General features: G+C 37.6%; 1 protein-coding gene across 1 annotated transcript; it reads left to right on the plus strand.

Moving 5' to 3' along the window:
- The first annotated feature begins 2,340 nt into the window (after positions 1-2,340).
- Positions 2,341-2,712, plus strand: LOC149200488 (glutaredoxin-C1-like). Its single transcript, XM_089399585.1, has one exon. The coding sequence runs from the start codon at positions 2,371-2,373 to the stop codon at positions 2,710-2,712; it is 342 nt and encodes a 113-aa protein (XP_089255711.1). The 5' UTR covers positions 2,341-2,370.
- The last annotated feature ends 20,507 nt before the right edge of the window (positions 2,713-23,219 follow it).

The raw sequence follows: 23,219 nt of genomic DNA on the forward strand, positions 1-23,219 counted from the left end.
CAATGTACTCATAAAGACTTTCTAAGGTAATTTGACTTGGTCTCCCTTTGCTAGAGCGGGGTTTAGAAAAATGAAGAGAAATTCTCATAGTAGAAATGAGAAAAACTTAACCAGGGAAGAATAAGTGGGAATGTATGCACCTGTCGGAGTTGGCTATTGAACTGATTTTTCTAGATTCACTCGTAGTTGACTTGCAGTTTGTCTCCTCCAAGAATGCGTTCTCTAATAGCTATGGGCCTTTTGATTTCAAATGTTGAGGCTATAAGATTATCCACGTCTAAGCCCTTCATATGATGTTTACAAAATCTGCATCATCCACACTTGGCCGCAGAAATCCAACAATCACCGGTTTGAAATGAGTTCGGTTCTTCTATGAATTCGTAGAGCCTATTCTACTATGATCATAGCATCCAATTGTCGTCCCTTTGTCTTCAAACAATTCCAGTAACCTTCCACGATTTTGGAGGGAATTTCGTTCAGTCTTCACCATATTCAATTTCAGTGACCCTACAGTCTTCGTAGAATGATCTGTTGTAGGAGATGAAGAGTTTACGGTTGTTACATGTGCTTCCAAAGATTTCTCTTACGATTTCTGTAAACCCTTTCTTCGGCTAGATGCTTATCTGTGACGCAATTTCGAAACAGAATCACAGGCCGTCCTGCAGCTTTTGGCACTCACTCTTCAAATGTGTTGAACTTTCAGTGTTATCATTTTAGCATGACTAGATCTAGATGATTATAAAGTTCTACCAAAGCATGGATTTAGCTCAGTCTGTACTCCTCCATTTGAATTGAGACCAAATATCCTGACTGAATCTGCAACCAAACCCTTCTTAAAATTTTCTTAGCGCAATTTCTTTTCAGACCCAAGTCATCATCTGTCTTCTATCAATGTGAACCCTCCCAACTACCTCAGATGCACCCTTTGAACTGCCTCAGTCGAGCCTCATACCTGCAAGAGATGTGTTACCTTAGACCTTTAGGAGATGCGGTATATATAATTAATTAGTTTGCTTGAAGTAGATCAAAACTCATGAAATGTTACAGCTGAGGTTGTTGTTTTGTAGGTATCTCCATAAAAATTAATGTAAATTAATGTGATTCAAATATAAGGAATCAGTGCCTCCAAAATGAATATTGTATGTTGGAGGGAAAAAAAATTTGTAGAGTTTTGAACATGGTTAAATTAGATAATTTTTGTAATTTTTCAATTAAAAGATTATTCTCGAGTGACTTGTTGATTTCAATATCAACATTGAACTTATGTGTTTGAATATTGTATCAGGCATGGTTCCAATTAAATGTAAGTAAATAAAATTAAAAAACAATATTTACACCCGAGGTTGATAATAAAGGTTACAAAAGTGTAAAGTAATTTAATTTGTTTCTCGTCACATTATTATTTGATTTTCTTTAAAAAATATTGATTAAATTTTATTTAAAATTAAATTTAACTAAATAAATAAATATTTTATAATTTTAAATTATTAAATTTATATAATGTAAATAAATTAGCATAAAATTAAATCTATTTTTCAATATACATATATAAGAAATTAATTAATTCGATTGAAGTAGATCAAAACTCATGAAAAATTTGATTAAATTTTATTTAAAATTAAATTTAACTAAATAGATGGATCTAAATAAATTAGCTTAAAATTAAATCTATTTCTATATATATATATATATAAAAGAAATTATTTAATTTGATTGAAGTAGATCAAAACTCATGGAACATCTCATATCCCTCTCGTAAATAACTCAAGGTAAATCAATTAGTTATGGAATAGTAATTTTTTAAAAGATTACGAATTAGTTTTTGATTTTTTAAAAGATTACGAATTAGTTTCAAAACTAATTTTGGTTATTCGTAAAATTGAATGAGAAACTAATAGCTGGGTGTCGAATAGAGGAGGGGACAGTTGGAAATGGTACCCAACTGAATCAACCACATATTCCACCGTAGTAGCAGTGACATGGTGGAGAGTAGTGGTCTATGTGGGGAATAAGCGTTGTTAACGTCTTCCTGTTTTAGACTTTGGAGGGTTTTTTTTGGAAGGTGTACGTGCCTGCCTGCCTGAAATTCCAACAACCAGCTGCATGATTATTGATGTTATAAGACCCCCTCGGTTTCTCCTACCGTTTAGGGGGGGATTGCAGAACAAAGCCGAGATTTCATAATCCCTCATTGGTGCTGGGGAGGCGCGGAGCGTTGCCTTCATCTTTGTCATCATGATGTCGGGTTTGCAATACAGGGCCGACAGATCATCGATTCCAGGCACCGTGGCCTCCGCGGCCTGCAGGAGGCCAGCCACCACTACGCTGCAGTTGGGGCGGAGCTCAGTGGAGGACGCCGAGGAGGAAACGATGACCACGAAGATAGCCACGATGAGCCTGAACCCTTTGGAAAGAGTGCAGCGCCTCGCCTCCGATAACGTGGTGCTCGTATTCAGCGTCACTTACTGCTGCATGTGCCACGTGGTCAAGCGCCTCCTCTGCGGCCTCGGGGTTAATCCGGCCGTCTTCAAGCTCGACGAGGAAGGGGAAGGCGTCGGGAACTTGGATATGGAGAAGGTTATGGTGAGATTGGTCGGAAAAAAGCCTATCGTGCTGGCGGTTTTCATCAGCAACTTCAATCGCCTCATGGCCGCGCACATCAGTGGCAAGCTCATGCCCAAATTGAAGCAAGCCGAGGCTTTGTGGCTTTAGAGAATCAGAATTTTCGTTGGCCTCTATTTTTGTTGTTTTCTTTGGTGATAGATCAATTAATTAATCACCATTTCTCGTGGCATATAAGGACACAAATTTCTCTGAAGGTCATGCGAGACCAGAGACCGCTAATGAGAAACTGCCTAGGCTTCGAGGAATGCCATTAAAAGGAATGCCTATTGGTGAGAATTTAAACTTCCAGGGTAGTAGATCAAGTCCCAGCAAGAACCGCCAGTCAATCAATTCTAGAAGATTACAACAGTCATTCTATTGCAACATTCTCGACAATTATCATAAGTTTTACACATTTTTTGTAAATGTAATTTTTTGTTAGATCAGTTTGTAAGACAATATAATTAGAATGTAGTATCTCGACAATTTTGGATCCAATGCTCAGGGTATTTGGGACTGCGCTCCCTCTTTTTCTCTAAAAGTGAGTTATTCTCCAAAAAAATATCTGTAATGGGAGCTTGTTACATTTTCCTTTTGGAATAGAAATCACAATATCCAATATTGTTAAAAAAGTAATAATTTTTTAGAAAATGATACAAATTTAAGTTATAAAATTGCTATAGATTTGTTTGTTTGAGGTAGCACAATTGGCAATGGCCGTGGAAATGAAGTCTCACCGAACCAGAAGTCTTGGGTTCAAATCATGTCATGTGAAGTCTTGGGTTCAAATCATGTGCTATCCCCTATACGAGTGAGAAGTTGGACATGATGATGATGTAGTGCTACCAAGCTTACAAAAAAAAATAAAAAAAATTGCCAAATATGCAATTGTTTTTTGAAATGTTAAATATGTGGAAATTGTCTATATAGAAATAATTGATTCATCTAAACCTTTAATATATCCAAAGTTAAAATGAATCTATGCTAATCTTTAATAATATTTTTTATATTTATATAAATTTCACATCTCTATATGTAGAAATATTCACACTTTTAATTTTATTAAAATCCTAGTAATACATATAAATGTGGTTCTCATTTCTATTTAACATGTTTTGTAAAGTTAATTTTATAGAGAAAGATTAGGAAAAAGTTCACTATTAGCTTCGTCGTTATGTCTCTACATTGCTCTTTATTTAAGCCTTTGCCATGGTGTGCCTAATGAACCACAGTTGTTGGTTCGAAATGCATCGACCAAAAATTTCTCTTAGGTGATTTCTACGGAAAGACTTGGCTTAATTCATTATGGATCGCAGAAGCTTGAATACAAAAATAGTATTAAGCTTTTATTGTTTATTAAGTAAATTTAAATAAGAAATTTTAAAATATGATGATTATAAAAATGAATTATTGGTAAAATGGATCTTAATTTATAATTAGATGGTAGAGAGTTATAACTTTTTTTGTAGTAGTTTTTTTTTTATTAATGAAAAGACATCAATTGAGCTAACCCTAAGGGCTTGAATATTTTTTATAGCAATTAAAGTTAAAAGCTTTAGGTTCATTTCAAAAATACTTATGCCCTTTTGCTTGTCAATTTAATTAAAAAATATTATAAATTAAATTAAGCTAAAATATATAAAATATTTGAAGTGTGAAATTTATTATGGTTTTTGGACATGTGATATTGATAAATCATGGTTATGTAACAAAACTTATTATAAGTTAAAAATAACCATAGTAAAATGGATTGAATCTTCTTTGTTATTAATCTTGTTAAATAGAGAGTTGGTGAGCTTGAGGAGCAGGAAGAGCGAAGAGTGAATAGCTAGGGTTTCAGATTGCTGCAAGGGTTTTTCTCCATGGAAGGGCGCAGAGGAGGGAGCTCCACTCCCTCCTACAAGGAGGCTGTGGCCAATAAGGGCAAGAAACCTCCAGAAAATGGCAGAGGTACTGTTGAGGAAGGAAGAATATATATGGAAGAGGAAATAGAAGGAACCAAAATGAAGGAGAATAAAAGCACAAAAGACAAGGATGAAGATGACAAAAAACAGGGAACAAAAGACAAAAGATAAAACCTTGTAAACCCAAAGCTGAAATCACACCTAGAGTAGTATTAAATGATCCTGCGTTGTAGGCACACAAGGATCACATGCGGACTTATGCAATCATCTACAAATTCATGGGATTATGGCCCACTGAAAAAGCTTTACAAACATGGATCAAATACCACTAAAAGCCTAAAGGGAGCATTGATCTTCATCTTGGGTCCAAGGGATTCTTTACTATGGTGTTCACTAACATCGAAGACAAAGACAGAGTGTTTAAAGGCAGGCCCTACTTCAATGCAACAGCAAGTCTCTACATGCGGCCATGGATGATGAATTTTGTTCCGGAGCATAAGACTTTCACATCGGTCCCGGTCTAGGTAAGACTCTATTCTCTACCTCTTCATTATTGGAAAACTGAATCGCTAGCTGCCATAGGCAATAAATTAGGTCAGTTTGTCAAAGCTTCTAAAGCCACAAGAAGGGGAAATACACCTCCTTTGCTAGGGTGTGTGGAAATGGATCTATCCGGAGCTTTTCCGGATGAGGTAATCTTGGAAATTTTTTATGAAGAATGGGTGCAAACAGTAGACTACGAGCATATTCCATTTAGATGTCATAGATCCCATGAACATGGGCACCTACTCATAGACTGCCCTCTCAGTAAAGCAGAGAACAAAAGCAAAACTAATACAATGAAAGACACTGATAGCTTTCACAAAGTGGTACATAAAGGAAAAGGCGGAAAAAAAGGGCCAAAGCAACACTAAAATGAAGAACAACAGGTTAGTCAGAACGAGTTCCAAGTTCTCGAAGAAGATGAAGAAATAACAGTAGAAGATCAAGCAATGAACAGAAGTCTTGAGGAAAAGGAGAAAGAAGAAAATTGTGAACATACACAGGAAAACAATAAACATAAAGGGATCATGATGAGTGATACAGAACTAGAGATGGATCAGGAAATGACCCAGAGTGAGATGGAACTGGAGGACCATGAGCTACAGGAGATTCTTGAGAGAGAACACTTAGATCTGGAAGGGTTCTTGATTCAAGGAACAACCTGCCGAGTAGAATCGTCACCTTAAGAAGAGTTCAATAGAATACATCAATTGTTTTTATGGAAAACTTAGGCTAAGGGTTTGGAGGGGGGAAACAACATTGACATGCAGAGTAATGAGGGTGTGAAAACGTTAAAAACTACCCTGGGATTAGCACCTAGAAATCCAAGAAAGAAAAGAGGCAGGAAAATGCAGAACAAGCTATTGATGAAGTGTGGAAAGCTTATGATAGACTTAGGTAAGATGAAAGATCTAACCAGTTACTCCTTTACAAATCTTTAATTATGAAGTTCACATCTTGGAATATTAGAGGTCTAGGCAGTAAAAGAAAACAGAGAATGCTTAGTAATAGAATGAAACAGGCAACTCCGGATATAATTTTCATCCAGGAAACGAAATGTTCCATTCAAAAGTTAAGGCAAATACACAACAAATGGCTCAGTAGATTTGAGTTTCTAGAAGTTAAAGCAGAGAACACAGCAGGTGGTATTCTCACTCTCTGGAATCCCCAAAAAATTGGCATAATAGATGCGGATGCATCAAGGAATCATTTATCAGTGGTAATTCAGACTATAGGAGATAGGGGTACATATCTAGTCATGAATGTTTATGGCCCTCAAAGGATAGATGACAAACTCAGGTTTATAGAGTCCCTTGTGGATCTCAAGGTCAGATATGCAGGGATACCTTGGATCATGGGAGGGGACTTCAATATGATCAAATCACCCTCAAAGAAAAAAGGGGAAACCAGAGCTCTAAGTAAAGACTCTTCAACCTTTCAAATCTTTTCAGATAATATGAAGCTTGTTGACATTGAAACAAACAATGGCCTCTTTACATGGAACGATAAAAGAGGAGGACATTCCCATGTAGCCTCCAAGTTAGATAGATTCATAATATCTGAGGATCTTATGCTTATAGACAAGGAAATAATAGCGAGAGTTCTTCCCTTTGGAGGCTTAGATCACTAGCCAGTACAAATGGAGATCCAGGGCATAGGCACCCCCAAGAACAAACCTTTCAGGTTTGAGAATATTTGGCTGTCACATCCAGAATTCATCAGCAATATTGAAAAATGATGGGCAAATGATTTTCATATTTAGGGATCAAGAATGTTCCTTCTACACAAAATATTAAAGCACATCAAGCTGAGGCTAAAAGATTGGAATAAGAATGAATTTGGCAATATTTTTGCTGGAAAGAAATCTGTTGAAAATAAAATTCAGGAACTCAACCAAGTTATGATCAAGGAAGGCTTTGATAAAAACAAAAATGATCAAGTTGAGAAGCATCATCAAGAATGGGAAAATTTGTGTAAACAAGAGGAAATATTCTGGAGACAAAAATCTAGAGTTCAATGGCTAAAAGAGGGAGAGCGTAATACTAGATTTTTCCACAGATCCACCATTGCAAACAGAACTCACAACAGGATCTCTTCGATCAAGGACGAGGATGGGCAGATACATCAATCCCATGAGGATATAGAAGCTGTGTTAGTTCAGCACTTCTGAGGCATAGCTCAAGAAAACAATCCAGTAAGAGAACCTTTCATCAGGGACTTAACCAGACATATACCTAAGCTAGTGTCTAGAAAGGAAAATTTTAATCTCAATAGGCCAATGACTGAAAAGGAGGTCAGTGAGGTCCTCAAAGAAATGCAGAATGGCAAGGCTCCAGGCCCGGATGGATTTAATGTGGATTTCTTTAAAGCTTGCTGGAATATTGTTAAACATGATATTTTGAAGGTAGTGGAGGATTCCAGGCTGAACAGAACTATTTTGAAGGCGCTCAATACCTCTTTCATCTCCCTGATCCCTAAATAGGACAATGCACAAACACCAAAAAGGTATAGACCCATTGCTTTATGCAATGTAGTATACAAGATAATTTCCAAGGTAGTGGCCAACAGACTCAAACCTCTACTTCCTACGCTAGTTTCGGGGGAACAATCAGGTTATGTAGAAAGTAGAAAAATACTAGATAACATCATTCAAGCTCACGAGGTGGTTCACTCGTTAACTAGCAAGAGAAAAGATGGTATGATCATGCAATTGGACATAGCCAAAGCCTATGATAAAGTGAACTTGACCTACATCAGGAAAGTGCTTACTGCGTTTGGATTTGATCATGACTGGGTCAGATGGGTCATGGCCCTGGTGACTTCTTCCAGCTTTTCAATACTAGTTAATGGCTCTCCCTCTGAGATTTTTCTTCCTTCAAGAGGCCTCGGACAGGGAGATCCACTCTCTCCTTTTCTCTTCATCCTCATGACGGAAGGACTGGGTAAGTTTATCAAGCATGCTAGAGTAACGGGTAAAATTCACGGACTCCAACTATTGGAGAATGGACAGGCATTGACTCAACAACAATTTGTAGATGATACCATGTTACAAGGAATCCCCACAGTCAAGGAGGCTCAAGCATACAAACAAATATTGAATGATTTTTCTATGGCTACAGGTATGGAAGTTAATCTTTCCAAATCAATTTTTTTTTTCATTAACACCAATATTGCTATTCAGAGAAATATCTCCAGAATTCTTGACTTTCAAAGGGATTCCCTCCCTTCTAAGTATTTGGGAGTTCCTCTAACTGCTAAACCTTTGCACAAGAGCATTTGGGAGCCGTTAATCAATAAGATGCAAGATAAAGTCAGAAAATGGACCATCAAATCTTTAAACCTAGCTGGTAGATTGGTGCTAACAAAGGCAGTGCTCCAAGCTATCCTAGCTTTCATGCTATCAGCACTCCCAGCTCCAAAGGAGTCTTACAACTATTTAGAAATATCCAAAGAGACTTTCTCTGGGGCAAGGAGGAAACAAGGAAGAAATGGGCTTTAGTCTCATGGGAGAAGATCTGTAAACCCAAGAACCAAGGAGGACTAGGATTAGATGATCAAGAGAATCTCAGCAACGTTCTAAGGGCCAAACTTAGGTGGCGTTGGGTCAAAGACCCAAAGGCTCAATGGGAAAGCATCTGGAAAGAAAAATATGCCAGCTCCTGGCAATCTATTGATCTCATAAGGATGTTTGGAAATATGAAGGGCTCTCCCATCTGGAACAAGGCCTAGGAGAGCAGAGGATTAGTATAAAAAAACAGTTTTTGGGAAATCAAAGAGGGAGATCTAGCACTATTCTGGGAGGATAAATGGCAACAAGAACCAACACTATTAAAAGAGGAATTCTTAGGACTCAAGCACGAGACTGACACCCAAGGATTAATAAGGGTAAAAGAATTTTGGGATCATACTCACATTACAGGAAAATGGAGAACCTGGAGAAACATAGATTGTAGGGATGACAGACCCCTGAACACGAAAGCAAAGACCCTTAAGAGAATATTGGAACAGAGGATGATTTTAGCAACTGAGGGGCATGATCAATTAAGATGGGGCAACAACAAAGAAGGCACCTCTAATATTAAGGAAGCAAAGGGTATTCTCCTTGGGCTAGAATCCCATGCTCTGGATAGGATCTGGTAGAATCTATGGAGGCACCAAGGTTGGATGAAGATTAAACTCTTCATGTGGCTAGTTCATCACAAGAAAATCTTGACCTGGGATAATATTAGGAAGAGGGGTGTGTTGGGACCCTCCAGATGCTAGCTCTGTGAAGCCCAAGAGGAGACAATGAAACATCTTCTCAATAGCTGCATTTTCACCTCCATATTATGGAACATATTTGCCACCATTTTCAAATAGTCCGACAGAGACAAAGAGAGTATCACTAACACCCTAAGCAGTTGGAGGAAAAAAAATTTAGATTTTGAAGTCTTAACTTTGCTTGGGCTCTTATGCCAAGCTTCATTATATGGAATGTTTGGAAAGAAAGGAACAAGAGAATCTTCAAAAATGAAAAAAATCCCTCTCTTCGCCTATTTGAGCAAATCTTAAAACAACTTAAGGAGACGGTCGGCACCATAGTGAGGGATCTCCCCAAAAATCCTCCCTCAGAGGCTGAAATAAGGATTCTCAGGCAGCTGGGCATGCAGGGACTCATTCCACAAGGCCTGGATAGGAAAGTAATCAAAATGGAAACTGTAAAGGAGTTCTGGAATCCTCCTCTGAAAGGTTTTTTGAAATACAACATAGATGGAGCTTCAAAAGGCAACCCGGGAACTACGGGTTTTGGAGGGGTTCTTCGGGATGATACAGGAAGCATTCTCTTCCTCTTCCATTGTCATTTAGGAAAAGCCACCAACAACATGGCGGAACTAATGGCTTTGGAGCAATGCTTAGAATTTCTGAAGCATGATAATTGCCTAAATGTGATAATAGAAGCTGACTCGGAGTTAGTCATTAACTCGGCCAAGAGAATTAGTTGTGGAACAGGGCCGGAGAAAGTTTCAAAACACTGGAGGTTGATCCGGGTTCTCCATAGAATACAGGGTCATCTTCAGGGACTACGCACGGTTAGGTTCAACCATGTGTGTAAAAAGGCCAACAAATTGCTAGATATTCTGGCCAACCAAGGTGTCAGCTGTAATTATAGCAGAGTTTCGATGGAGTGGCAAGTATTGCCTCAGGGTAGCCTAAAAGTACTTTGCCACAACCAAGCAGAAGAGGATAGAGAAGTGTACTGAAACAAAGCTAAAGAAGCAAAGTCTCAATGAGTAGTTCTCTGTATGATTCACAAATTTTGGTCAGATAGGTCTTTAGTGAGAGGTAGGCCATGGTTGGCCTCAGAAGCAATGGTAATTTTAACTCAGAAATCCCCGGTGTTTGTTGGACGGTTTTCTCAGTCCAACGGATGGTAAAGAGAAAAAGGTAGGAATTCTAACTTTTTCGGCGGCCATTTTACCCAAAATTTCCCTTTTCGGGAGACAAAACGACTTCCCAAGTGGTTTATGGTTGATCGCACCTCTCTCAAGCAGGAAGTGGTTTTGGTGATTTGGAAGCGCTGCCATACAACATCCGACACATGGATGAGGGCTGGGACCGTAAACCGCCTTCATCGCACACTAAAGTTCGGTGACCTTGAGCGGTGCGATATTTCTCTCATCTGTTGAATTCCGCGAGAAGGATCAACGATCAGGAATGATCGTGCGGTTTGGTGGGGTTGGGGAGTTAATCAACAAGCATCTTCTCGAGGCGATATTCTCCTCCGATGTTGGATTGAGGAAGTGGAATAGACGGTCACGATTAAAGAGGTTGGTTTCGCGAGCGATTGCGCAGGTAATTGCGTGGATTTCCACAGGTCCTGCTATTCATTTAGCACAAACATTGTATGTACTCTAAAGGGTTCGAAGGTTACCTCTGTTGGGTTGGAGGGTTATGTCTCAAGCGGTTAGCATTCTGTTTTCTTTTCTAAGTCCACAGGGTCTGTTGGAGGATTGTACGCTGTATAAAATAGGCTTGGATTAATGAAATAGAAGGAACGACTCTTGCTTTAGCAAAAAAAAAATCTTGTTAAATATTTTTTCAAATGTATCATGAAATATGTGTATTAATGTCTATCAAGAATTATTATTAATATGAATAATTACTATTTAAATTTATTTTAATGTCTATTACAAACTAAAAAATTAAATTAGATATTTTTAACCATATAAAAAAACATAACTGTATGGAAACTTATCAAGGTATATATTTGAAACTTGTTCCTATCGTTTTAACATTTTTGAGAATTTGGGAATAGTTAGAAAATGTTTCTAATTAGATTAGAATGATTCTAAGAATATCGATTGATACAGTAGTATCATTTAAATTGGTATTTCCTTAAATGTAATAAAGAGCACTTTTTGTAATAAAAGGCTAGGTTTGATATGTTCTAAAAATCGAAGATAGAAGTTGATATTGAAACGGGAAGAAGTTAGAAATTGGTCTTGAAACAGTTATTTGTCTTTATGAAGAGACTGTAAATCCATGTCAAGAGGACCAGGATTAATGATTTTATCGTTCAGAGAAAGTGGAGTTACAGTCCCATTGTCCTCTAGATTCTCTCGATGTACCACTCGAGATGATAGATTGACGATGGGTTTTCCATAAGCTCAAGAGAACAGACATTGAGAGAAAATGGGTGTGCTATTGGTGTGTAGCGGAGCACCCACCATAGAAAGGGTTTGTCAGCAACAAATTTGTTTTTAAAATCTGATCGCAACCTAGAGACATATCACTTCTGTAATACAGTCTGCACGACTCGACTAAGGCATTAATGTTTTGTTTTATGAGTGTATACAGATTGAAGGGAGAGTTCCTACAATATCTGCAGAGGAAAGATATATGGCTGATTTCCATTGTAGTATACGTAGTAGGGAGAAGAAGTTATATATGGTTATAAAACATCTGCCAAGAGGAGTCGTGACAAGCTCAGCTCTGCGATTGGCTTGTTCTCTGGAAATTTTTATAAGGATCATGATTAAATTCAGAGTAAAGCGTGGATTGTTCAAGAGGCCTATCAAGGAAATCTGCTGAACTGATCTCTTCAAATTGCAGCAAGATATTTTATAGTCAGTACCAGCAATCTGTCCCACAAGTGATTCGGAAAAATACAAGATCGACGTAGCTAGCTTGAAATGTGTTCGATTGACCAGCAATCTAGCCATCTCTGGAGGGATCTACTCAGCATTTTCCGCCTCCATGAATTTCTAATCTCTTTAGACAACGCTGTTTCTTTATTAATAATCCAGTTTTGATATATTCCCCCTACTTAACAGGTGAGCAAAGGTTTTACGAAAGGTTATATGATTCTGCTAATGTTTTCAGCATATGGGTGTAACTATCACGAAACACGAAAATTCATTGAATTGCTTTCGCGTGAATGGTCAAACTAGATGTCGGTTTGGATGGTTTGATTTTATCTGGAAATTAATATATTTTTAAAAGAGTTGTTTTTAGTGCTATTCTTTTTTATTTTTTGATGGTGGAATATGAAATTTTGATATTTTGATTTGTGCCATTTAAATTTGTTTTCTTATTATAATTATGTTTTTTACTATAATTATGGATTTAGCGTCTTGGAAAATTATGTAAAAATTACCCATCGAACTTATAATTATGGATTTAGCGTCTTGGAAAATTATGTAAAAATTACCCATCAAACTTATAATTTCCGTAACCAAATTTTAGAAAAATTATACTAAAACAACCCACTAAAAACACTTCCAAAAAAATCTTACCAAAACAACTCGCGTTTAAAAGGGAAAAGATATGTGGATTTGACTTGATGCACGATTCGATAGTGACTCAAATGTTTCGGTTTCATCAGTTGAGTTGATGAAAACTGAATAAATCAATTATTGATTTCTGGTTTATAATATTTATCGAAATTAGGTAAAATTAATATTAATAGTTCATAAATTAATATTTTTAAACATTGAAAATTAACAAGTACTGAAGTTAGTACTTATAGTTGGCAAATCAATAATTCCGAAACTTTAAAAATTGAATGATAATCCGTACATCAATAATTTCTAAACTTAAAACTTGAAAAGTGAAATTACTACCAACAGTCAATAACCAACCAAAACTTATTATTATGACTTTACAGGGGAGTTGGTGTGCTATAATAGCTTTAGAGACTAAGCAGTTTTAATTATCAATAACTTTAGTGTTTCAGTGTCTGAGCATGACTTCTAAATTTTAATTTTATTTTTCTGATTCCAATTTTTCCTTGTGTTATCTAAATCTGATATCGATTAATAAGAATGAAAATTTAGGTGAGAAATAATAAATTCAACCTGACTCACAGCTGGCTTAACAATGGTCAAAGCTTAGTTGCACAATCTTAGAAACGCAATGGTAGAAACACAATCTTCCGCCATGACTCTCCTTCTGGCCTTCTTCTTGTGGGTCGGCGTGTGCAATGTCCTCTGGCACAGCCGATTGCGTCTAATTTCATCAATGGATCCCATCCCGACGTCGTGGCTCTGTCGAAGCTCACACTTTACGTGGAGTTTCCTCTTCTCAGCAAGAAGGCTATCGAATTCGCTCTTTTCAAGACCTTCGCCATACCTTCCATATGCAACCTGTTGGCCGCCACTCGCCAGTTCTCACCAGCGGCCGTGAACAAGCGATACGACGACACCGATATTTTATTATAGGATGTTTGAAATTTCTGCTGATTTCAAACAAAATTTTACAGAGCAGAACAATGCTCCGATACTACTGTTGGGGATTTTCCGGGTAAAATCCCAAAAACAAACAAACAAACTGAACACAGAGATAATGCTTTGTTTTTCTGCCACAGGATTTTTTGCAAAGGGAAGCTAACTTGTTTTCTGAGAACAGAAATTTTTACGCCCAAAAAAAAACTTTGCATTCATCAATATGACTACCTGTTACAAAAAAATGTCTTCTTCTTAACAGAGGGATTACAAAACTGTTGTTACACAAAGGTCTTCCTCACATAAAGGGATTCAACACTGCTTCAGATGCAGTTCCACAAACAACAAAAGAGTCTTCCTCACACAGAGGGATTCACCAGAGATTATGCTGAAGAGCATCTTCCTCTTGACAGAGGGATTCACCAGTCTATGCTAAAAAGCATCTTCCTCTTGACAGAGGGATTCACCATGACACTGTGCTGAAAAGCACCTTCCTCTTTAACAGAGGGATTCACCAAAAATACATTTCAACCAATCAAGAATTTACTCTGTCTCCTTCTGAGATTTTACACTGCTGTGTGTAAAAATCTCATTTACATTTACTGTTGTCAAAACAGAGTTTTACATATACTGTTGTAATAAAAATCCTCTTGCTTCATTCACCTTTTCACTGCTGTGTAAAAACACATTTCTTCATTCTCACTGCGGTGAGTTTCACATTTACATTGCAATAAAAAAAATTACATATGCTGCTGCATCCCACACATTTTTCTTTCAACAATAAAAATTCCTTTACAATGTTGCGCATTCCATTGTTGTTTTTCACCCAACAACATAATTTACATATGCAAAAATCAACATATACATACCAAAAAAATTGCTGCATATATATATATATATATATATATATATATATATATATTCTTTTGTTTTCAGTCAACAAAAAACAACCCTCATTTCCTTATGCACTGTTGTGCATGCCTCCTTTCTCACGCTGCCCTTGTTCTATGTTCTTCTACGCACTGCTGTGCGTTTTTCATTTCCTCACACTGCTGTGCCCTTACCCTCACTCATTACCTCATTGGCTCACAGCTTGCTTCCCTTCGTTAGAGCAACCAACCACACTACATTTCAACCTCTCGGTTGTTTCTTTATATTTCACACTACTTGGCGTTATTCGCCTTTTCATCATTCAATGGTCAACTCGTTCCTTTTTTTTATTAACACCTTGCACTGCTGTGCAAACCAAAGTTCTCTTTCTTTTATGAAAGTCAACAGAGACAAAAAAGCCATATCATATACATATCATATATGTTAAACAAATAATAATACATGCCGTAAAAAACTTAAGTGTTTTACCAACTATCTATGAATGCCATTTAATTCTCAGCATGGTGGTCAATTAATTTAGTCGGCCTTGTTGACAGAACCAGCGGTCAAACTAAAATTCGCTTCACGTCAAGTTCATGAATTACTCCATGGTGCAGGTCTATACTTTAAATCATGATATCGATCGGATGACTGAAATTGGTTTGAGGAAGGTGCGATCTGCGATTTGCAATCGGGTCGCATCGCAACATCGCAATCGGCAGAAATCAAGAGAACCTGAGAGAAACAGTAGGCAGAGATGCGATTTGCGATTTGATCGCATCGCGAAATCGCAATCAGCGCAAAGCAGGGGTTCAATAGGTTAATGTGCGATAGCGATCTGCGATTTGATCGCATCGCACAATCGCATCACAAATGAAGAAAATAGTAATTGCGCAGAACTCCAATGGCGATTTTGCTGAAATATTCGTGGTCCCTGTTCAACTGTCACTGCAGTTGAAATTACATTCCAACACAGGAAATGCTCCTCAATCACGTTGACAGCTCCCGAGGATCCCTTGCACTCCGCCGCCTCAATTTCATTCACGGTCGCTACAACATTTCCAACCAAGATTTTCTCTACACGGTTTCCACCTTCATCTTGGAGCCCAAGCGATTTGCCTCCAAGTGCGTTCGCTCACTCTCTTTTCCGGTGCATTTAACTGCTTTTAAGAGAAATTTAAAGGGGTCTTCATTTTTTCGTTTGCACCGAGAGTGGACCGAAAAAGAAAGGATGGCGAATTTCGTGGTGTGGCACGACATCGGCACACGAATGGGCATCCGAGGTATTCCCGACACGGTGGAGGGAGTGGAGACCTTCAGCGGGCAATACGAAGCTGAGAAAATGGCGTACTCAGATTCCAACAGGGAGATCGGCGACGCCACGTTGGATCTCCTGCTGTCGATTGTACCCGCTTGCCTTCGTCCGTTAGGAAGACAGATCGCATATTGCTTGTTTGAGGAGAGGGTTTTGGACGCCCTGGGTTATCCCCGTTAGCCCTATTGGCTCATCTGGATTGTGGAGGTCGTCCTGCTGCTCTGCTTTGGCGGTTTTGTGAAATGGTTTCTACCGCCGAGGCCGCGGAGGTGGTCGACAGAGAGGATTTTAGTGAAGGAGGGTGCCGAAGAGGAGGGAGCTGCGAAGGTGCAGAAATTGAGATACATCGAGTATAAGCCAGAGAGTTATCCAAATGGTTACAAGATAGATGAGGAGGGCAGTGGCAAGCCGGTAGAATTGGGCCTGGCGTTTGGCGGAGATCTCAGCTATCCATTCTTCCCTTCCTTCTCGAACCCCAAGAAGCAGAAGATTCAATGACGTGTTCTGCAGATTGAAAGTAGCACTCAAACCTTTAGATCGTTATTGCATCGTTGCCATGTTATGTTGTCTTACACTATGCGTCCTGTGGAAAATATGAGTGGTTAATTGTCATGATGAGATGATGAGGCGTTCGTTGTGCTATATTTATGAACAATAAACCAGCTATATATTATATACTCGCTATTTTTAAACAAACTTACTTTAACTTTAAATTTTCTTTTTTGGTAATTAAAAGAAAGTTAATTTAAATTTTTGATAATTATATTAATCTATATGTGTTTATTTTGGAAAAAGGTTTTCTTAATTTTAATTTAAGTATTAATAATTATTATGTAGAAGATAGAGATTTATTTAGAGTAATATATACAAATTAATAGTTGATCTTTATCTCCAAAATAATTATATTTTTTTGTTTTTTAAATTAAATTAATTAATTAAAAAAATGTAATATAAACAAATATCATATAAAGTAAGTTATGGTTTTTTGAACATGTGACATTAATAAATCATGACACTGACACATGGTATTATGACAACCTATTTACATATTAGTAATCTTCATGATAAAATGTATAATTAAAAATTATATATATTTATATATATATATGAGAACATTTACTACTGGAAAATTAATATATATTTATTATGCTTTTCTACCCAGTATGGAAGAGAGGTTGTCTTCTTCTCTATTATCTTGTTATGTAAACAAAAAAAGAAAACGATAAAATACAAATAACAATATTTTAAAATAAAAATAATGTATTGACCTAGCCCTAGTGTTAGCTCAATTGGTGGAGTTTAGTCGCATAAGCACCTTGTTATGAGAAGTCACGTGGTCAATTTTCCTCGATACCCTCAAGGTTAGGCTTTGAAATGAGCCCCAACCTAGGATCGTAACGGTCACTAATATCTCGAGTCCATGAACTACATCTAACAAAAGCCTTGTAATTTAAAGGGAGAAAGACTCTTTAAAGGGGGGAAGATGATCATTGATCCATCTTAACTCTAGATCTAGGCATTGATCCATCTTAACTCTAGATCTACCAAGTGTTGAGAGAGATCAAGTCTCTTTTCACTCTAAAAAATGTTTGTTCCTCGAAAGATTTGATCTCTCTCGACAATTGTTACATTCTCAATTCAAATGGATCTAGAATGATATATGAGATACTAAAAATATGTTCTCCTAAATAATGTCTCTGTGCTGAGAAGAAATCTCTAGAAGAGAGGTTGTAATATCTTTTCCTATTATGTAAACATTTTTTACTCAAGCAAATTACATAATTTTTTTTTTTTTCAATTTTAAAAATTAAAATAAAATTGAAGTAAATTAGTCAATTTATCATTGGTGTTTTTGGGGCTCAGATTTTGACAACCCATGATTTTTCCCATGGAATTATTATGTAAGAGAATATATATATATATATATATAACCAACCTAGATCCATCTTAACTCAAGTTCTACCAAGGGTCATCAGGATCAAATCTCTTGAGGTGCAAACCACTTTTAGAGTGAAAAGAGCTTTGATCCCTCTAGGTCTTTGGTAGATCCAGAGAGTTAAATGTATCTAGGTAATATAATTGATGATGATGATGACAGTTAACATCCACTAAGATGGGTGAGGTCTATTAGACCTTAAGAAAAGAAATTAGTTGAGAATTTTTAAAATGTTATTTGAGCATTCTAAGATCACTATAGTTATCATGGTTGAACATTTTGTTTTATATTATTTTTTTTTCCCGAAACTGAAAAAATGTTTTTATATTATTTGAAATGAGAAAATAAAATTTATAGGGGACATCTCAACTTTCATTAATCTCTCTCTCAGAATGCCTTGTTTAACTAAAAACTACTCTCTTTTCAACTACTCTTTCATCTCAACTTTCATTAATCTCCTTACTCTTGCATCTCAACTTTTATTGATCTCCATTTCAAAGTACCTTGTTTTTTCCTACATTAACATATGTGTTTAGTTAGAAATAATTAATTCCTACTTGTCTATGGTTGTAATTCTCTATTTCAGGAGTTTGTTTCTACATAATAGGAATTAGCTAGAATATAGTTTCTCCTAGTTTAGTGTGTGGTTGAGAGAATCTCTCAACCACACTATTGTACGTCTAAGATAAAATTCCTATCTTGAGACTATTGATTGTATAAATATGTGTGTATTTCCTGATTCAAGAATAATAGAATATATTTTTGAGTGTCTGCAATTTTATCTTGGTATCAGAGCTCTGGAGGGCCTCACCCCTCGTGGACTTGGCCTCTCCTGGGCTGAGGAAATAAAAAGTTTAGTGTATGTTGTTTGTCCATCAGTTTTTTTTTGGGTTGTTTAAGTGCTTAAGCCGTTGATTGAAATCGTGTTAAGCACGCTGCTGTTCTGGTCCGACGTATACAGGTTGTTGTAAACTCTGCTGCCAATGAAGACCTGCGGGCGTCTTTTGGAGGGTCGAGTTGTTGACGATTGGTTCCTCCACACAGCTAGAGTCGAGACCTCTTGGTGCTCTGAGCAGTCGACTACCTAGCCAAAGCCGCGGGGCTCATTGCTGGAAGCAATGGTGGGCACTGGATCTCAGAATCCGGTGCACTGAATGCAGGATTCCAGAGCAATTATAGCAGGAGAGTAGTTGGTGCTAAAAGGGCGACTGCTCGTACTGGATGGAACTGTATTGAATACAGAGCTAGCGTTGCATGCTCGGTTGACCTACACGTTCGACTTTCAGCTGGGGCGCGGGGAGTTCAGCATAACTCACTTGTGCATCCACAAGATGACAGACGAGAAGTTCGCGTGCAAGCTCATTGTGAAGGGGTAGCTCAATGTGGTAAAGCTCAAGGGCGCTTACGAGGATAAGCAACTAGTCCACCTTGTCATGGAGCTTTGCGCTAGAGGGGAGCGTTTTGATCGGACATTGCATTAGTTTGTGGTGGAGTGCATTGGCAAGAAAGTCAGAGCCACATAGGTAATGATCGAGAGACCAATTTTTCTATAAATCTGGATTTTCATAGTATAGTTCGAACAGAGGCGAGGTTTTTAAAGTCAAAATCCCCATAAATTTGACTGAGAAAACTTTTCCCATGGAGCCATTGGTTGACCTTTCTGCTACCGTTTCATTATTAAAGTTGGAGCATCAACACATTATGTAAAGGATCTTCGTTTGAGATTAGAATTCAGGTTATTCGTGAAACTATTAAAGAGCAACGGAAGGCAAGATCCCTGAATAGATCTCGATAGTGTGGATCGAATCTGTGTGAATTTGTCGAAGTTAGTGGATCTGAAATCTGCTGGAGGCGCTTGGTGAATAGCCGTGGGCCTGTTTGATCGATAGTGGAGGTCGAGCCTGCAGTTTGTAGGTGCAGATGGCTGGTTCGTGGAGGTTGGATCGGTTTTGTTGAAGGCAACATGTGCCAAGCATCGCCGATTGGGGTTCAGATCACTGGATCCAGGTGCAAAGCCTGCAGCAGGAGTCTGGTTCCTCAGCGCCGACATGGGTGTCATTGTGGAGATCCGTGGAGGTTGTTCGAGATTACCGCGGAGGTGGTGAACGATCTGAGTAAAGGCACCGCAGTTTCGTGGAGGCAACGGTGCAGTAGAGATCGTTGGTGTGGCTGCTGGGAATGTGCAGTTGCCTCGGCATCCTTGCTGTTGCCTGGGTGGCGATGCAGATTTGCGGAGGAAGTGTGCACAGTTTGTCAGATATCAACGAGGTTGTTCGATTAATGGAGGTTTTTCTTCGTTCATATATGAAGATGAACTCCTTGGAATCAAGATTGCAGAGAGTTTGTGTGGCCATTGTGTTGAAGACTGCTTGGGTGTTGGAGCTGCTCGATATATAGAGAAGTTTATGCTATTGTCGAAATGTATTTGTTTAATTCTCTGATGATGCTGCAATATATTGATTAATTGTCATGACAATGAAACTAGTTGTAATTTAAGTGGCATTAGTATGACCAACTATTGTCACAATTCTGAGTGTGTGTTGGAACTGGTCATTCCAACACTAAGAAAATTTGCAGGGAATGGTGAACACATGACAGTGAAAAAAACATCAATTGGAGGATGATCGAGATCATGTTGCAGATTGTTAGCGAGCATGAGGCAGTATGCTTGAAAACAGTGACTAGCCTTGATACTGTGAGTAGGGGCAGTGGCATTATGTTGCGATGCCAGGAGAATTGGATACTGAAATGCAATGGAGGATTGGACCGTGGAGTCCTGGATTACTGTTCTTGAAGGGAAAATTGTGTTCTCTTTGTATGGTTGTGTGCCTATGTCTGGATCATCAGTGTTTGAATGCACTGCATTGAGTCCAAGTGAAAAGTTGTCAATCTGTTTCTTTATTAGGAGACCTCTCACAAGTATCGTTGGTGAAAAATGGCTGCTGATTGGAAATAATCATCTTTGGGCACAAATATAGAAATTAAATTTGAATAGTTTATGTTGTATTTTCTTGGAATCATGTTTAAATATTATTGAGCCTTATTGAGCCTAGCTAACTCAATGTAGGCAAAGTTATTTTGTTAGAATTTGCAACTCTAACGAATGACAGGTTAAGCATGGAGTTCCAAGAAGTTATTTGAACAGATAAGGATGCCCAAGATGTGAACAATGAACAAATGAGGTAAAACAGCAGCAACAACGTTTATGGTGGACAACAAAATAGATGTTTGTTTGAGTTAGTGTGGTTTGTGGAACAGACTTCCTAGCATGTTATAAGCAAGTCCAGCTGTTGTAATAGTCATTGTATGTACCCAGAAACTCCAAAATGTGGAATCAAATGTAAGATTTTTTAAAGGCATCTAAAAGTTCGTGGTGATCTTAAAACCACTTTGTAATGGTTTATGGTCAGCCTGAAACCATCTTTTGTCACTGTAAAGTGAGGGTTGGTGGTGAGCCAGAAACCATCTATAGTCTTTGTGGCTGAAGTGCTTTTGTGACCAGCTTGCCTTTGTGGCAGAATCGCCTCTGTGGCTTGAGGTGCCTTTGTGGCCGCGTGTACACGAGAGCTTTGTGCTCAATTGAGCAGGTGGACTGCAGAACACCTGGCTTGGACTCAGATGATTTTTTAATTTTCTGAGTAGAAGGGGATTGGCGCGCTTTTCACGCTGACAGTAGCGCTAGGAAGCGCAACTGGCGCGTCTGTTAGGCCATTAATCGCGCCACCGCACCAAAATAACATACTGGAGCGGAATTTTACGGAAAAATAGCACCAATTCACCTTCAAAGGGATCCGCGGGAATCCTTATCTTAGTTTGACAATTTGCGAGGGGAGGCAGATTGTGTTTTGGAGGTTCTGTACATGCAATTCGCTTGATGTTGGTGGATTTAACTATCATGACAAGTAGTCATTAAGGGGGGGAGTTAGAAATAATTAATTCCTACTTGTCTATGGTTGTAATTCTCTATTTGAAGAGTTTGTTTCTACATAATAGGAATTAGCTAGAATATAGTTTCCCCTAGTTTAGTGTGTGGTTGAGAGAATCTCTCAACCACACTACTGTACATGTAAGATAGAATTCCTATCTTGAGACTATTGATTGTATAAATATGTGTGTAATTTCCTCATTCAAAAATAATAGAATATATTTTTGAGTGTCTGAATTTTATCTGAAATAACATACAACCAAACATCCTCTTGGATCACAAAAAGTTGTGACGAGATGCCTCTTATTTTTCACCCGACCCACATTACCTTACACTCTCAATCTTGGACGAAAAACTTGTGTCAAGATCCATCTTGATTCTTTACCTCACTAACATTACCTTACCCTTTCAATGTCCTTCATAAAATATAATCAAGATCCATCTTGATTATATAAACTCATTTGGGAACATCATATTCATATACTGTCGACAACCTATAACATATCTATAATTCGAAGTTCGAAATTGATATGAAAGAGTCCCCGGCCATTATAATATTAAAATTAACGTAGAAAACATCCATAAGTTCTTAAGTTGTACTCCCCAGTCAATTAGGTTTGTTTATTTGTATTAAAGCCGAACAAAATCAACCGAACATAGTGTCAAATCTACCGTATACCAACTCAGTGAACTTCAACCTAAACCACGCCAACTACCTCAGTGAACTACTAACTAAGAGACATTCAAACCATACGAATTTGCAGGTCGGGCAGGATTGCAATGATGAGATGAGAAGACTACAACCAACAGGATTGCAATGATGAGATGATAAGACTACAACCAATGAAATGACAAAAAAAAATATTGATTAAATTATTTTAAAATATAAATTAATTTTAGATCTGAGATTTTTGTAATTTATATGGTAGATAAATGTTTTTTTGAAGAATGACAATATTTTTTGAACTAACTAATATGGTTTATGCTCATAATAAGGTAAAAAAATCGTCTAATTTTCGAATAAATAATAAATATGCGTCATTGCTCAAGGTTAGTCTTTGTCAAACAAGAAAATTGTCAAACTAACAGTTGAAACATGGAAAACTAAAGTAAGACAATAATACAGATTAGACGATTTCTTTCACTGTATCTTAAAAATAAACCACATTAATTAATTCGAAATAGAAAAAATCCTATGATTATTCCCAAAAACATTTTTCTATAAATTAATTTGTTTTACCCGGTAAAAGAAAGTCAACGAAAAATCTAAAGCTATTAATAATAAGGGACCTCCAATAATAAGTATGAAATATGTCAGTGAGGAATAATAAATTCAACCTAACCCAGACAGCTGGCTAAATAATTGTCAAAGCTTAGTTGCACACGTTTTGGTATTGCGTCGTCCCACTGCGATGATAAA

This window comes from Pinus tabuliformis, chromosome 2_1, assembly GCF_031772625.1.
Source record: "Pinus tabuliformis cultivar Carrire ecotype Pingquan chromosome 2_1, CPIR1, whole genome shotgun sequence".
Classification (NCBI taxonomy): Eukaryota; Viridiplantae; Streptophyta; class Pinopsida; order Pinales; family Pinaceae; genus Pinus; species Pinus tabuliformis.

Coding starts and splice junctions, on each gene's coding strand:
- LOC149200488 (XM_089399585.1), top strand. CDS start 2,371: ATGACCACGAAGATAGCCACGATGAGCCTGAACCCTTTGGAAAGAGTG.